The 16,442-nt window shown below is 40.9% G+C and overlaps 1 protein-coding gene across 1 annotated transcript in view; it reads right to left on the minus strand.

The window, feature by feature from the left end:
- The window catches only part of pdia5 (protein disulfide isomerase family A, member 5), a 73,575-nt gene that overhangs the window by 25,202 nt on the left and 31,931 nt on the right, over window positions 1-16,442 (minus strand). Inside the window, exons 10-11 of the mRNA XM_053328611.1 lie at window positions 10,854-10,925; window positions 8,496-8,632 (exon numbers count right to left, since the gene is read on the minus strand). Of these exons, the coding sequence (XP_053184586.1) occupies window positions 8,496-8,632; window positions 10,854-10,925 (209 nt within the window). The remainder of the gene's footprint in view (window positions 1-8,495; window positions 8,633-10,853; window positions 10,926-16,442) is intronic.

Consider the following 16,442-nt stretch of genomic DNA (forward strand, 5'->3'; position numbering starts at 1 on the left):
AGAACCTGATGGTCAGTCTGGCTGAGCTCCAGAGATCCTGTGTGGATATGGGACAAACATCCAGAAGGACAACCATGATCTGCAACACTCACAACAGAGGAACTACAAACGCTGGAATGGCAAGTCATAAAGTTCTTTGAAAGTAGAGATATTATCATAAAAGATAGGATCAAAGAGGCAACATAGCAGCTTGCCATACCCTTCCACGAAAGGACAGCAAAACAAAGCCTGTCATCAAAGTTCTGTTTGTGAATGGGAAGTACAAAACTGAGCTAGGTAGGTCAGAAAGCTGAGGGGGACAGGGGTGTACTTAAATGAATATCTTACAAAAAAGGAACGCAGAGATTGCCAGTCATGCATGAAAAAAAACAAGATACAAGCATAATGGACAGGAAACGGCAAAGTGATGATACATCTAAATGGAAAACCGAAATAAGCCAAAGTAGTTTCAACAAAACAGATAAGGAACTAAAAAGGTTTGCCTGTTTGTTATGATATCATGGAATATTTCTATTTGGACACATTGTTGGCTGAGGATTGGATTGTGTGGGCAATTGTGTGGACTATTAAAATTATTATCAGTGACAGATCATGATGAGGATTATTTGTTCCTGTTCAGACACATTGAAGAGGAGGAGTCTGTAGACATTGGATTGGATTGTGTGGGCGGTAATAGACGATATACTCAGTATGCACATTTGAACTATAAACTTACAAAACAAACTATAGGAGATTAAAAATTATATCAACTATAGAAATTGTTTTGAAAACTACCTGCCTTAATTCATTAAATGCTAAATCAACTGGTACGTTTGACAAATTGAATGACGGAAAGGCTTGTGATATTTTGATTGGTTAAAACCAAATGGACACAAAAATACAATACACAGCAACGGCTTTTTTCCAACATAGTTTATGATCAATTATCACACCCATAAATATGTTTTTTTTCAGATATTCTTTCTATTTCAGTGTCATGTTTACTTGATAACCAATATTCTGATAACCAAATATTATAATCTTTGTTTTATTTAAATACAATAATTGATATTAACATGCTCCAGAATAGAGCTATTAGATGTGTAGATGAATCAGATTATTATGAACAAACAAACTTACATACATTGGAATTTTGTGATGTAGCTGATCATAAAATGTACAATGTACAGCGCACAAAGTAATTCATTTCCTAATTGTATTCACAGGTTGTTTGAAAAACAAGATAAAGGACGGATATAAAAAACAGATGGTCATCTTTTCAAAGTGGTTAACCTGCGGAGGAGTTGAGACAAGGAATTAAAAATGTGTAGTTCACTTTGCAAATGTATTTATTTAAATAAGGTTGTAAACAAATATAAAACTGAGGTATGATCTTCAATGTGTGCACCTAAAAGACCCTCAGACGAGAAACAAGATTCTATGGTGATGAAACCATGACTGAATCCTTTGGCTTCACTTCTAAGCTTCATGTCTGGAGGAAACCAGGCACTGCCCATCACCTGCCCAATACCATCCCAACAGTGAAGCATGGAGGTGGCAGCAGGGACCAGGGGAACTGATTAGGGTTGCAGGAAAGCTGAATAGAGTACAGATATATCCTTAATGAAAACCTGGTCCAGAGTGCTCAGGACATCAGACTGAGGAGATTCACCTTCTAACAGGACACTGACCTTAAGCACACAGCCAAGAAAACATAGGAGTGGCTTTGAGTCAACTCTGTGAAACTGCCAGAGCCCTGACTTGAACCTAATTGAACATCTCTGGAGAGACCTCAGAATTACTGTTCACTGACGGCCCCCATCCAACCTTAGAGAGCTCAAGAGGATCTGCAGAGATGAAATGGCAGAAAATCCCCAAATCCAGGTGTGCAAGCCCTGTCCCATCATATCCAAGAAGACTTGAGCCTGTAATTGCTGCCAAAGGTGCTTCGAGTAAAGTGTCTGAATACTAATGTCAATGTGATATTTCAGTTGTTCCTTTTTAATACATCTGCAAACATTTACAAAATCCTGAGTGTAGATTGATGCCAGAAAAAAATTGTTTGAACTATTTTAGCATACGACTGCAACATGAGAAGATGTGAATTATACATTCTAGATGCAGTGTATGGTATTCGTCTTTTAGGCTAAATGACACAGCTGCAGACATCACCTCTCACTCTTGCAAAACATATAAACGAGATCTAACTATATGTTCCTGAGGAAAATGACTTCCATAAAAGCAAAACTAGCAGCTTTAATGCTGCAATCTTTGCACAACATTACACCCTCAGAGCTGTCTTGTTGAATTGATGCGTCAACAGCTGGTGTCTTGCTGTTTCGCTTGGCTTTTTTCAGGGGGTTCAACTGCTGCCATGCAGAGGGGGGAACTGTAAATGGGATGACAAGAGCCTCTCATGTTTACTGAGAGGGTTTAGTCATGTCTGATTACTTACTACATGTCTCACTCTCGGCCATGGGTGTGTTTGCGTTTGAGTAAGCACGTTAAGGAGAAACTGAGTGAGACTAAGAGCTGGGTGTGAGCGAGCGATGAGGACAGTGGAAGGAGAGCAAGGAGAAGACTCCTTAGCAGCGCCGAAATGTAGGCACAATAGAAACAGAGACAGAACCTGTGACCATGGATACACAGATCTCAAAGCTCCAGTAGAGGAGGGTATAGATTAGTGAGAGGGAGAAATGGAGGGGAAACAAAGTGGTGGAGGAGTGGTGAGGGCTGGACTATACGGTTGAAATCAATATCACAATTAGCGGTGTGCTATTGGTATGATACAGATAATACCAATAAAGTTTAAGGAAAGGAAAGTGGTCAGGCTTCAAACATGGGCTCTAAATATAAACTTAACTACTCCATCGACTGCACATTATGTCTCAACCATAAACTCGTGCCTCCATGTTTCTGCAATTAATGATAAAATATTTTGAAGTATTTATCATATTATCATTAATATTAGTTCATGAATGTCCCTGTTTTAAAGGCAATAACCTCTGCAGCAAGAAAACTACAGCTGAAGTGAGAGTATTTTCATCTGCTGTTCATCCCTTCAACTCGGATGACTCCCCAGAGATCATCCATATCTCTACAATAGGTCTTATATAAAATAGTCAGACTGATGTTCAATCAAACAAACTGTTTCATTATTATGCATAGCAACAGACTTTTCTCCATACTTTGTGTAACACAGAAGTTTTTTCAAAAAAAGAGTAATGAGTCATCATCACTATCTGTTTCCACTGAAAGTCACTAAATGATAATATGAATCATCTCCCAGCTCTAGATAGAGGTGTCGGTGGCTTACTCGACTTGAGAGCAAAAAATTCAAAGAGAATGAATTCTATCACATCAGACAAATAGTGCACGTCCTCTGTTCTTAAACTTTGAAGCAGGACATTGTTGGTGTTGTTTTAGCTTTGTAGACTAGTATGAATGTGTGTGTTTGTTTTGCGACTGTTCTTTTCAACAGATCCATACATGCTCCGAGCATCATGAATAAACTTCATGTTTGAGGTGCACTTAATACTTTATGAGCCGTGAGTGACTGGCAAACATTTTATTTCTGGATTTAAAACAGCTTTCAGATACATAAAACAATATTTGTCTCATACAATGTACAAGATGTTTCGTCTTAAGATGGAATGAATATGCTGTTTGATCAGGGATGAGCTGTGAGTGTATGTGTTCACATCGCTGTTGTGCACAGATGCATGAAACAAACTTGGTACATTTCCAAACGTGGTAAATTGCCCTTGTCATAACTGTTCAGGAATTCCTTTCTTCAATATACAATACAGTGCTGACGCAAGCTATAAATCAAGTGTGATATGCCTCATGTTTAAAAAAAAAACACAAAACACAAAACGCAAAAAAAACTGCCTTTCTTTCAACTGAGTCACTGTAGTGTGTGATCATACAGGCTGTGTCGAGGCTTAACAGAGGAACAGAGTGACTGAAAATACTTAGTCTGACCCTTCAAAGTGATGAGTAAGAGAGAAAATGTCCATCCTGCTCTCTGCATCAGTTCTGCTCCACATTCAGAACAAGTGGTGCATAAGGGGCAGGGTCAGTGTGTGTGTGTATATGTGTGTGTGAATGTAGGGGCTTACAGTAACACACAGAAATATTGCTGATTCAGACTGAGCGTGGGGGAGAAGAGCTCAGAGTTGAGAGAACAAACAAACTGGCCTTACACCACTGTAACTCTAATAAAAAGTAAGCCTAAGCGGAAAAAGGGCTGGTGTGTTCCCTCTGCTTTACAGCAAATGCTAGGTGTTTGGGTGTTGTAAGGTCATCTTGTCTGGGTCCACAGCAGTAGCAGCAGAGAACTGAGCCTGCGGCTGCTTTCTGAGTGGCCAATCAGGAAGAAATGTTAAAAACAGACCTAATTGCTTCCTAGTGTACCAGCTGCAGCTCAAACACAAACATTTAGGGGTCAAGCGTGGTCATATTTCAGGCTTATCTGCTGGACCATGATTTTGCAGTGCTTTTTTTTTTTCAAATAACACCAGCAGAGAGGAACTTTTGTTTTGGAGTGGGACATAATCAGGCTCGCTCTGGGAAACAGAGCGTTCAGTTGGAGGTTTTCGCCGCTGTACGAAGCAGCACGCAAACAACCCCCGCTGAGTGCTTTTCAGAGGACGGTGAGAATGGTCGCGCTGAGAGGTGGACAGAAATGCAAGCTGATGGTGGTGGTTTGGAGACTATTAATCTCACACTGACAGCACAGCCATTAAGAAACTGCATCAAAGCAGCAAGAGTGGGCATCTGTGTGTGTGTGTGCGCACGCATGTTTTTGTTACCTCATTGGGTTCCAGCATAAACACCAACGTTATGGGGACCAGTAGTCTTGTGTGTGTGTATGTGTGTGTTTGTGTGTGTATGCGTGTGAGAGAGAGACAAAGAGAGAAAGATATACGGTGTAATTGTGTGCAATAATAAATGTTTGTGTCATGATGTGAACAATGTCTTTGATATGTGTCATTTGTGTACAAATATTTGTGCCAGTGTATGTGTGTGTGTCTGTGTGTCTGTGTGTGTGTGTGTGTGTGTGTGTGTGTGCATGAGAGCTGAAAGGATTTGATGCAGCTGGTTTCAGCTGGGTGCCCTTGATCTGAGTGTGTGGGTGACTGGCTGCTGTCCGCAGGGTGAGTCAAGTGCAGGATAAGCGTCTGTGGAGCTATGACAGTGCATACAGAGAGGAAGTCTCATTCCAGCACTACTCAGACATCCACTCTAATATTTTTTTTTATGTACATTCAGGAGAAGGAAGGTGAAAAAAATGTAATCATCTGTATTTGCCCTAAGTACACCGAATAATGACACTAAAATCATCTCTGTACACTCATAATGTGTAATGTGTTTCAATACTTTAATTAATGGTATAATAAAAGGCAGGCAGCAATTCTGGGGCCAAGTAACTACATTTTATAATATTTAAAGTGAACAAATTATATTTTATCACATATGGCATTTCTTGGCAAGTGGTATAAGTGGGATAAAACCCTCCAAGTTATTATCCATTGCAATCATGGAGTGCACAGCTTTATTATTCCTTATATAAGGTACTGTACGCTATAGCATCAGAATGCTAAAGAATTTGATTTTGGTACCAAGAATACTTGTGAAAATGATCAAATGGCATTAAAATATTTTGGACAATGTCTAATTACAGGTCAGATTAGAAGATCGTGCAAAGAGACCAGCCTGACCCTCATGGAAATTGAGTTCAACAACACCAAAGCTGCTTGATTTACACGTTATCTGTTTCTATTTAGCTCATGCAGAAATAGAAATGAGACATGCAGCTAGGTATGCACTCAAGCTATGTCCTAACCAAAAGCCGCAAAAGCATCTTACACTCATGAGGGTATTGTATAACTGTTTGTTTTTACATCCCAAACGGATTGCTCTGATAAATCAAATTCTATCACTTGCTTTTTCCTATTCAACACATCACATTTACAGAAAAGCACATGACAAGAACGCAGTGTTAGAGATATTTGACGTTGTTTCTTGCCAACTGGCAGAAGTATGATTAAATAACTATTTTTCAGTTTTAGGCAGTGAGTAATGATAGCAGCTACAGCAGGTCCGACTGCAGTGTGACTGTTAAGGATGTGTTTTAATCACTTCAACAGCTGGAGAGTGTGTTTGCCCTCTGGGTGGAGTGCAGTGCTTGCAGCAGCCCGGAGGTATGAAAGCTCTGCAGCTCTGAAATTTTGAAAACAATGAATCATCATTATAGTGAAAACTACGGAAGAGGACCCCATTTTTATTTACTCGTTTATTTTTACAGCATAGGGAGATTGGATACAGAGGAGAAGGGATGAGGGGTGACGTAATCAGAAGTAAAGAGGAAGGTTAAAAAAAAAAAAAAGTAATCAAAATGTCCCGAAATCAGTTGTGACTATATTCAGATTGTGTCGTGTGGCTGTTGCACTCACAATGTGTTTCTAAATGGGGGAGAATCTATTTGCATGATTTTACAGCTATAGGTCACATTTATCAACATGCAAAATCTCCCTCAGACAGCTTCCTCACACGCAGGAGGGCTGAAGGAAAGCAAAGCAATCTGGAACTGGGGGAAAAAATCTAACCCACTAACAAAATCTGGCATATTTACAAAGTTTTGCGTAACAACAGCAGTATGGTGCATGAATAAAAATGACAAGCGGGCTTATGTGAACCATATGGCAACAATGAAGTATTCTGTTGAGAGGATGTATGTATGTGTGTGTGTGTGTGTGTGTGTGTGTGTGTGTGTGTGTGTGTGTGTGTGCTACACAGAAATGTAAAGTTACTACAGGAGTACTGGGTTTGTTTTTCATTTCTAGTCTTTGTTAGGTTACTTTCTCCAGTTGACAGTTAATGCTGCGAATGATGGTGAGACTGTGCTATTCAGAATCAGAATCGAGTTGAAAAAAAGGTTTACACATACAAGGAAGTGGCCTTGGTGGTTTAATGGTGCATATTTTGTATGACTAAATAAAAGTTTAGCCTGAGAGAATCTGCAAGAGAATGCTTTACTCCACAGACAGACAGGGATGTCAGTGTAGAACACTTCTTGCACGTTTTACAAATGTCTCTGTCTCGGATGGTGAAAAGAGAGTTCTCTTTCAACATTTATGTCTGTCTCACTATTAAACACGCTTCCCATGAAGCTGCTTTACTCTACGACAGTCTTGATGGGCAGATAGAAGTCTGTCTGCTACCTAGATGAGTGATTCTTTTTGCTATAAAAGCCTGAGATTACGTTCTCCCTTCAGTCTTAAACTTCTTCTCGCTCCCAGAAGCAACCTCTCAGATGGCAGGTATGGCTAATAGATTAGTAGTTCATAGAATGAGCTAACCCTTCATTGGCTGAAAGCTACATGGTGCTACGTAGAAATCTGAGTTCAGCAGCTAGGCTGTCACAAAACTGTAGCTGCTATTGTTAGCCACCATGCTAACTGCTTACCACAGCTTGACGCCATCACACAGCTAACCCACCCTGATGAGCTTGAGGGCAGCTTGATTGGACATGGACATTGCAGGGGACGAGTCCATTATCATCTGAAGAACGAGGAAGGTGATGACCCCTTTATCCTCCCATCAGCTGCAAAGCCAATGGCAGATTTTCAGACCCAACTGCTGGTATGGACCTGCACAATGTCTGCAAGAAGCCAGCTGCAAAGCTTGACATTGTGTGGCCAGAAGTCCTCTCTAAGGTCACCAAATCTCATTATGAGGGAAAAGCCTAGTCTACCTAACATCATCTACCAGACACCCCCTCCTGGTGGTTTATCCTGAGTGCCCTCATTGCCTGGAGCCAGGAGGAGGTGTGCTTACTTAGACTGGGGGGAAAACGTCATGTCAGGCTCTTAAAGGAGGAAGAAGTCCCTCCTCTAGAGAGCAGATGTCACGTCTCTCTGCCAGTCAAGACTGGTGTAGTGTAAAATAGCTTCTGGGGGACAGCATGGGGAGCGTGTCCCTCAATCTTGTTTCAGGCAACCAAAGTTTCTTAACTTAAAGTTGTTTAAAGGGCAAGGCTTGTGATGTTCTCACTGTCAACAAATCCAATGAAAAGACCAAAACCAACAATGAAATAATCCCACAAAGTATTATGTGTATCCAAAGCCTGAGATATCTTATTCTGTGAGCCACATGACATGTTCCTTCATTACAATGAACACAGCCACTGCAGTTTATTTGGAGTCAGTCCCACATACACTGTCCTGCTGCCAGTAATACTCACACAAGCACAAAATAGAAATTCATTTGCAGCTGAAAACTGTCCACACCAAATGCATTTAACCCTGCACTACATTTGCTTGTCTTAAATCATTATAAAGTCAAAGTTAAATCTGTCTGGGTCTCTGAATATCATTTTGACATTATTTTGTGCTCTGTGAAATTTTGATGTACAATTCATAAAATTGCACTTTTTATAAATCAAGTGATTGATAAAGAACATGATCATAAATTTGAGTCTTGCTCTTTTTTTAACTTGCTTTCTTACTCACAGGGAGCGTAGAACATGATCAGGGCAGCAGGATGTTCCTCCAGGAAGCTGTCAAAGGACTCATCGGTCAGGTGGAAGACTGGCGAGTCTGTCTCCGACCACGGCACCTCGGGGGTCTTTGGCTGGGGGGGCTGAGGGCTGAATTAGGAAACAAAGACAGCAAGGGCAACAGAGGTGAGGGACATTTAAAAAGCAGAGACATTCCAGCTGGTGTGTAATCTGAATGGAGCATAAATCAGACGCAGCTGTAGCCCACACTCCACCCAACGTGTCGCACAAACACACGCATCTGGACCGAAGTAGACCCGCCTTGATGACAGAGCCCGGCGCTGCAGTGCCAAGAACGAGTCGACACAGATATAAACAAATGCATACTTCCTTGCACTTGCGCACACACAAGTCATTCCGCAATCTTTTCTCATCCTCACGCACTCTGGCTGGAGTCAATGTGCAAAAGACTGATGTGGTTGGATGTTTTTTAACAACACTAGGTCAAATCCTAGTCTATGGCTGGACCATGAGGACACTAGAGGGCTTTTAATGTTTATGCTTTCCACTAACTAAATAACTAGAATTATTATTCCATGTAGGAGTAAGTGGGCTATTTAACTATTTTGACAGTAATTGTTTGAATCATGGTGGAGCATGTGCGGGACGAATACATGGACTCATACAGCCCTATAACTCACCTATGGAGTAACATCAAGGTAATTACTATATTGACATGCTGCAGTGCAACACTTTGTACTGGTGCTAGGGGGCAGCACTTGACTCACCATGGTGCTGTGTTTTCAGCTTAAGTTACACTGATTTATATTACACACCATTCTCCTTTGGTACATACTTCTAGAACTACTCTTGCCTGAAAAATACTCAAACTTAATAAAGTGTTATATCCAAAGTCCCTCAGCAATTGTTACAACAGTGTGAATGTCAGTGTGAAATGTGTTCTGGGAAACTTTTGCCTTCGCCCAGTCTGTCAATGACTCAGTGACTCAGTGACGGACAGACCAGTGTATAGGGCTGGCTGAAAGTGACAGAATGGAGTGCTGATAAATGCTGCATTTCCTCCACTTTTATCCAGAATGTCATTGACACTCGTGTACATAAAAAGTATCAGAAACTGAAGATACATTGGAAAGTCAGGTGACATCTTCAGGTGCTCTTCTTCAACATGAGGTGCAGTTCCCTCCTGTGCTCTCAGTATACAAACCACACCACTTCAGTTCTACCCTGTTATCGGTGTAAAACTGCAGCAGAGGACACCAAGCATACTTAACTCTACTTCTGTGTCCACTTATTGCCTTGAAGCAAGGATCCGGTATCAAGCAGATGTCTCAAGTGATGTTATGATATGCAAAGCACCAGAGGATGGGACTTTTCCAATGGTGTGGCTGGAGAAGAAGTGCTACATTACGACCTCTATTGTCCATTGTTCCTTAAACAGGCAATAGAGGGTCAAACAGGAGATATTAATTGTGGAATTAAAAAAAAAAAAACTGAGACAGCTGAATTTGAACAGAAACTTCAGCAAAACCTGGGAAGCGGAGTACACCCATCTTTTTATACCCATATGCAACACATTTACATGCAAATAAATGGTTGAAATCTAGTCCATACATGTGAATTTATTTGTCATGTTGTGCCAGAGAAAGAGGCTAAACCACTACGTTTAACCACTCTGCAACACTGTAATTACACTCTGATTATCACTACATTTAAAACGTAGCAACCATTTTGTCTAATGGATTGCCCGATTAACAGCCTGGCAACCACTACTAAAACTTACAGCTGGGTCCTGAAAAAGCAGAGCAGTAAAAAGAAAAAAAAAATTCGAGCTAGGGAAAACTGTCATGCCTGTGAGGCTGTAGAGACCGGAGCTAGAATACATCCTCCGCCTGTCTCGCTCCGTTTCCTGCGATAGCTGTGAAAGTGTTGCTCTGTGCCCTCTGGCTGCAGCTCTGTGGACAGTTGAGGCTTTCCTGCCAGGCCACTTAACAGGCACGGGAACGAGAGGTGGAAGGAAGAGAGAGAGAGATAGAGAGGGAGGATACGGTCAGAGAGTGCGGGCCAAGGTGAGAGAGAAAAATGAGCCGGAGAACAGAGCAGGTGCAGATTGATGACACGGTGGCAAGGTGAGTCAGGTGAGGAGAAGAACGGAAAGCTGTGATGGAGACCACAGTGGAAGGAAAAGGTGATGCCAGACATTTAAGGTGAGAGGTGGAAGCTGTTTACTTATTGTAGAAGGCAGAGGGCAGAGATGTATTTTTAATAGCTACCAAAAAAACCCCAAAGCAAAACAAAACTTTGGATGGATTTCTTAACTTTAACAAGTCTTAATGCTTAGAACCATACTCACTTCTTCATCCAGTCTGCAATATCCTTGGCTGTAGCTCCATAGTTTTCATAGTGGTGGAGGAACTTCCCCTTCCTAAAAGATAACAGAACACAGGAAAAGTTCTGTAAATCATCAGCAAAAGGACAAAATTCTGACATGTTAAGTTCCAATATGATATCTGCTGTTTGACACAAAGCAACACTTTTTGTGACTTTTGTTTAGGCATTATATTTATATTTTTACAACTTTTTTATTTAATCTAGGATTGGATAATGCTACAAGAGTAGTTAGTGCTTTTTACAGATTAAAATGTGTCAAGGGTTAGGGTTAGGGTCAGGTTTGTTGTCAATCAAAACTGTCTGTGATGATGTATTTTCAGGGGAATATTCCTTTAACAAAACTTTTCAATTACAAAAGTCATCTCAAAGGAGAACTCCACATAAAGTCTGTTTACAGGACCTAGAGAGTAGCTACTGTAAAATATTTGTATAAAGCCTTCTGTGGCTCCAGAGGGAGCTGCACAAAATCTGATGAATTGCCTCGAGTGATGTCAGTTGGAACTGAAGACTACAAGTTTAGGAATGAAAAATAAATCTGGGGGTGTGAAGTTAGAGAGAAGTGAGGTTACCAGACTTCTGCAGCCTGCTCCTCATCTCTGCTGGAAGCTAGAGGCTTGACACTACATTAGCCGCTACTAGCATAACACATCCGAATTTCTGACAGTTGCAATTGGCAAACCTGCCGGTAGTTGAGTTGCATGATGGGTAATGTAGGCACCAAGAAGAAGAATATGTAGAATTAAAAAAGATGACATTCTTTTGTAGTGATTCCTTTTTAACCATTTTGGTCCTTTTTTTTTGAGGGGCAGGGATTTTGGGGAAGATAGCAGGTCAACGGTACATGCTATATAGAAGTGGTACATCATCTAAACCTGGGAGGCTGAAGATTAATTTGAGATGCAGCTCAGCAGTGCGTGTCAAGTTTTAATCATATATCTGTAACATTGTGTTTTGGTTAGGCGTCCATTCAAATTTTGAAAGTTTAAAGTGTATAAGGGCTTAGAAATGTATGATTCAAGTATATGATGGCCATTCCCATGCTCAACTATGTCTCATAAGTCGTTAGCTATTATAAGTCAGCTATTTTCAGGAAGTTCAAAAATCCCTCCACAATACTACATTTGGCACCAAGACTTTGAGGAACATCATAGAAAATTTCATGCCATGATTTGGTATCAAATGTTTTGGAGATTTCTGTAAGATGTGCATTTTTTCAGGGGTTGGTTAGACGGAACTTCTGTTCTGCTAACATTTGGCTCAGAAACCACCTTGCTGTCAGAATACTTAGGAAAGCCATAAATCCTCTGAGTGCCCGAGGTTTTTAGTTTGTGGTTGTAAAGTGTCCTGGGGCTATGATTATTCTGGAGGTCACAATAGATCACTTTATTTAGTGAGAAAAGCTACTATGGGGACTAATATCATCACACATGAATACAACTGGGCTCATTGATTCCTGAGCTTTGCAGTCATAACAAATTTACAGACTTCCAGGACTGTTTAGGGACCCCAGTTGGCAGAATGATTCAAATACACCATTTTTCAAATAGAAACAACGCATTTATACTAAACTATAAAACTGCATGGTTTTTATCCAAAACTGCATGGGGTCAGCATAAATAGGAGACTTGTGGGTACCCATAGAACCCATTTCCATTCAGATAGCTTGAGGTTAGAGGTCAAGGGACCCCTTAGAAAATGGCCATCCCATGCCAGTTTTTCCTTCACCAAAATGTAGCCTGAATTTGGAGTGTTATTTAGCCCCCTTCTCAACAAACTAGCATGACATGGTTGGTACCAATGGATGCCATAGGTTTCATATGATACCAGAGTCTTCACTAGCTTTACAACGGAGCCTGCTCCAGCCACTGAAAGACAGCAATATTGTCCACAACACCAGCATCCTTGTGGAGGTTACGAGGTTAAAAAAACGTCTATCTTGAATCAAACAATGTCTTTAGAGTGCAAATCAGTGTTTATGACAGTTGATGTTGAGGACGGGGCTCGGACAGCACTAAAAGAGTAGTGAGCTTTGATATCTCACTGCTTCCTGCAGGAATGTCACTGAAGAAAGCCAGTAATCCAGGTCATGTTTGGACTGAAGACAAGATCCTAAACACAATCGTAACCACAACATAACCCAGTTTCTAAAGACAAAGAGCTGGCTCAGACCTCTGAAAAACACAACAGCTCAAAGCTCAAATGGAAATGTTTTATGAGAGCTGATAAAAGACTCTGCCAAAGAGTTCAACAATGATTGATAGTATTTCCTCTATACTATATTCTATATATTCCATATATATATTCATATATATATATATATATATATATATATATATATATATATATATACACACACACACACACACACACGATGCCACTGACCTGCTGTAATGCATTTGAAATGAGCTAGAAGCATCTTCTCGGCACCACGGTGTGCAAAGATTCAAAACTTAAGCAGATTTTCCTCTCAGGAATGAGTTTATCTGCTCTGCTTTTTTCACTGTGATTAAATGAATGCTGGAAGGTGGATGCGGTGGCTCAGCCCAGCGCCAAAGGATCAGTGTCAGTAGTAAACTGGCTGTGGGCAGTATGATTCTGCTAAACACACACACACACGCACACACGGGTGGTGACGACCGTGGTTACAGCTCCTGAGATACGGAGCGGACACTATTAAAGGTGATACGCGATTACACATGCTGGATTTTGTGGCTTAAAACTTGCATTTTAAATGAACTGACAACTGTGGAGGAAAAATGGCTGCTTTGAATTGAATGGGTGAGATTTATGGCTAACTCTTTATTCGTTTGCTTTATCTCTGCTACTGTAAAGTACACTGGAACCTTGTAAAAGAAAAAAGTTTTGAGGAAATGTGAAATAAATGTCATTTGCACAGTCTTTGGTATTTTTCTTGGTTTAAAGGACACTGCGAGGACGAAGATGCTGAAGTAGTTTCACTTTTATATTTGATTAATTGATAGAAAGTTGTAGATGTGTAAGCCTTCGTAACAGACAGGACTGAAAAAGAGAAAAAAAAAAAAAAAGACCTTGAACGCTTGGACTTGCATGGTGGGTGCAACAGTGAGATAACTCCAGTGGTGTTGATGCTGATTTACCCTGCAGTGATTAGCTGCTGTTTATCAGTGAGGGGCTCATTACTGAAGCCAATGGGCTCGGATGGTCGTTAGCTAGCCCTGCGCTGACACTAATGTGCTCCCAGCTAAAGTACTGGCTCCGACTCGGCTACACATGAATGCGCGGGAACACACACACACACACACACACACACACACACACACACACACACACACACACACACACACACACACACACACACACACACACACACACACACACACACACACACACACACACACAGAAAGAACTGCACACACAGGAATAGGGAAAGCACACACACACATACACACACGGACTAACCACAGAGGCACTTAATCAGTCCCGGTCTAATTAAAAGGCCAGACTGGAATGAGAGAGTGTTTAATGTGGAAACAGGGATGATAAAGCTGGTGCAGGAGGAATAAGAAGCAGAGAACAGAGCACCAGCAACACGTTTAACAAAATAAGAGGTAAATAAATGAATAATAAATATGAGGACGGTGCAGGTATGCTCTGGCTGGGGGGGGTTTGCATTAAACATAATCACTCAGTCATATTCTCCTGCTGCTGCTGCTGCTCCTGTTGTGTGTGTGTGTGGTGCGTATGTGTGTATGCATGCATATTCAGAAGATCATTTCCCAACTCTAAAAAAGAAATAGGTGCTTAGAAGCCTTTACTTAATCAGGCATACAAAATATTAAAAATGCAAGCTTGTTGTGAGTCGTAAGTCCATGTTGAGACAGACAACAGCACTATGTGAAAAATGTAGCCCCTCCATTCATTTTAATGGGTCTACAGCGTTGGCACAGTGTGGTCCCTAAAGTAGATGGCTCGAGCAAAAAATAAAGGGTAAAAAAAAGTTGAACTTTGCTCAGCTTCTGCCGCAACACACACATGTATATAATGTAGTGAAAATGGCCAGATCCCAATCACTGGCCAATATCAGATCTCCAACTCTTCCTGACATCTGTATTAAAAGCTGCATCCACCAGCTATGTCTGACCCAAGACTTTTCCTGCCTGATCATTCTGCATTTTGCAGCCTACTGAGCACTCAGATGAACTCCTGAGCCTTCATGCTGACGGCTGACCTGCATGATAGACCCCCTGCCCGAGCTGCAGGAGACCGCCTACAGACTGCACAGTCATCCTGCAGTCATCCTTCACCGCACGCTGCCACAGGTCCTGTCCATTCATCATATTAGGTTCACCAGGCATTCCGAAGTCTTTTTACTAGAAATAATCGAATTCTCATATATTTCGGGAGCAGGTACCATCATAGGCTATCATTAAATCTGGAGTTGTCATGTATTTTCATTATTTCCATCTATATTTTTTTTATTTGAATCTATTACATGTACTGGTTCAGTCATTGATCACTCTCTCGCTCTCCCACCAACATATTATGATCATTTTATGATTTATTTTGAGACATTGCTAACCTTAACCCATTGATATATTCTCTCTGTGTTCATGATAAGTGTAAATATGGTAAATAAATAAGTATATAGCTGTTGTCATTACTCTTTTGTGTGTGTGTAAATCTTAATCTTAGTAGTCCCTGCAGGTCACAAGAATGAAAAGTGAAAGATAATGTCTGGTTTATTACCTGAAACAAGAACTTTGCATTCCCACTGTTTACCTGGCTATCATTACAAAAGACCTTAGTATATATGTGCAGTGTTTTGGTGTCTGATAAGCCTTTAAACTCATACATCTACATCTCTAACCGCCTTAATTGGCTCACTTTTCAATGTCTCGCTGAATTAGCACAAATGGACCTACACAGCCCCTCTCCTCGTTTTAACTCAGGGATGTTACCTGTCTGAACACCAGGTGACAAGGTCTTCAGTTATTACATACGGTTCTTAATGACATACAGTTATTCATATTGCGAAGTCCCACATGCAAATCGATTGTACAGCCAATGACAATAAACGAGAGGTCGAAGGTCATAGGCTAATCAAAAAGGGTGTGAGTGGAACAACTTAAATGTCATGCACTGATCATTAAATTTATCATGATCTCAGTACATCACATTGCTTATCCCCACACTCCACACTTACTTCACATATCTTCATGGTCAACCATACAGCACCACCTATATGTTCCCCATGCTTAACAGTGGCATACAGGTGTATTCAAAACCCTCAAACCCCTCCAGTGAGTTTACTTTTATAAAGAAGTGAATACCCTTGAGAAAACACATTTCCTTTGAAAATGCATAAAAGGAGAAAGTTTCTGTCAAACTTTCTCCTTTGCACCTTTTAGATGCAAGTATTGAACCTTGAGGGCCAACTTTGTCATCTGTAAGTCTGTCACCATCTTGTCTGCTTCTGTTTAAGTGACCTGGATCACACTATCTGTTTGAAATGGCCCTGCTCTGATGTTCTGTAGCTTGGAAGTGAGGGCTAAGCGTTACGTGAGACAGATGA

This window comes from Scomber japonicus, chromosome 11 (assembly GCF_027409825.1).
Source record: "Scomber japonicus isolate fScoJap1 chromosome 11, fScoJap1.pri, whole genome shotgun sequence".
Classification (NCBI taxonomy): Eukaryota; Metazoa; Chordata; class Actinopteri; order Scombriformes; family Scombridae; genus Scomber; species Scomber japonicus.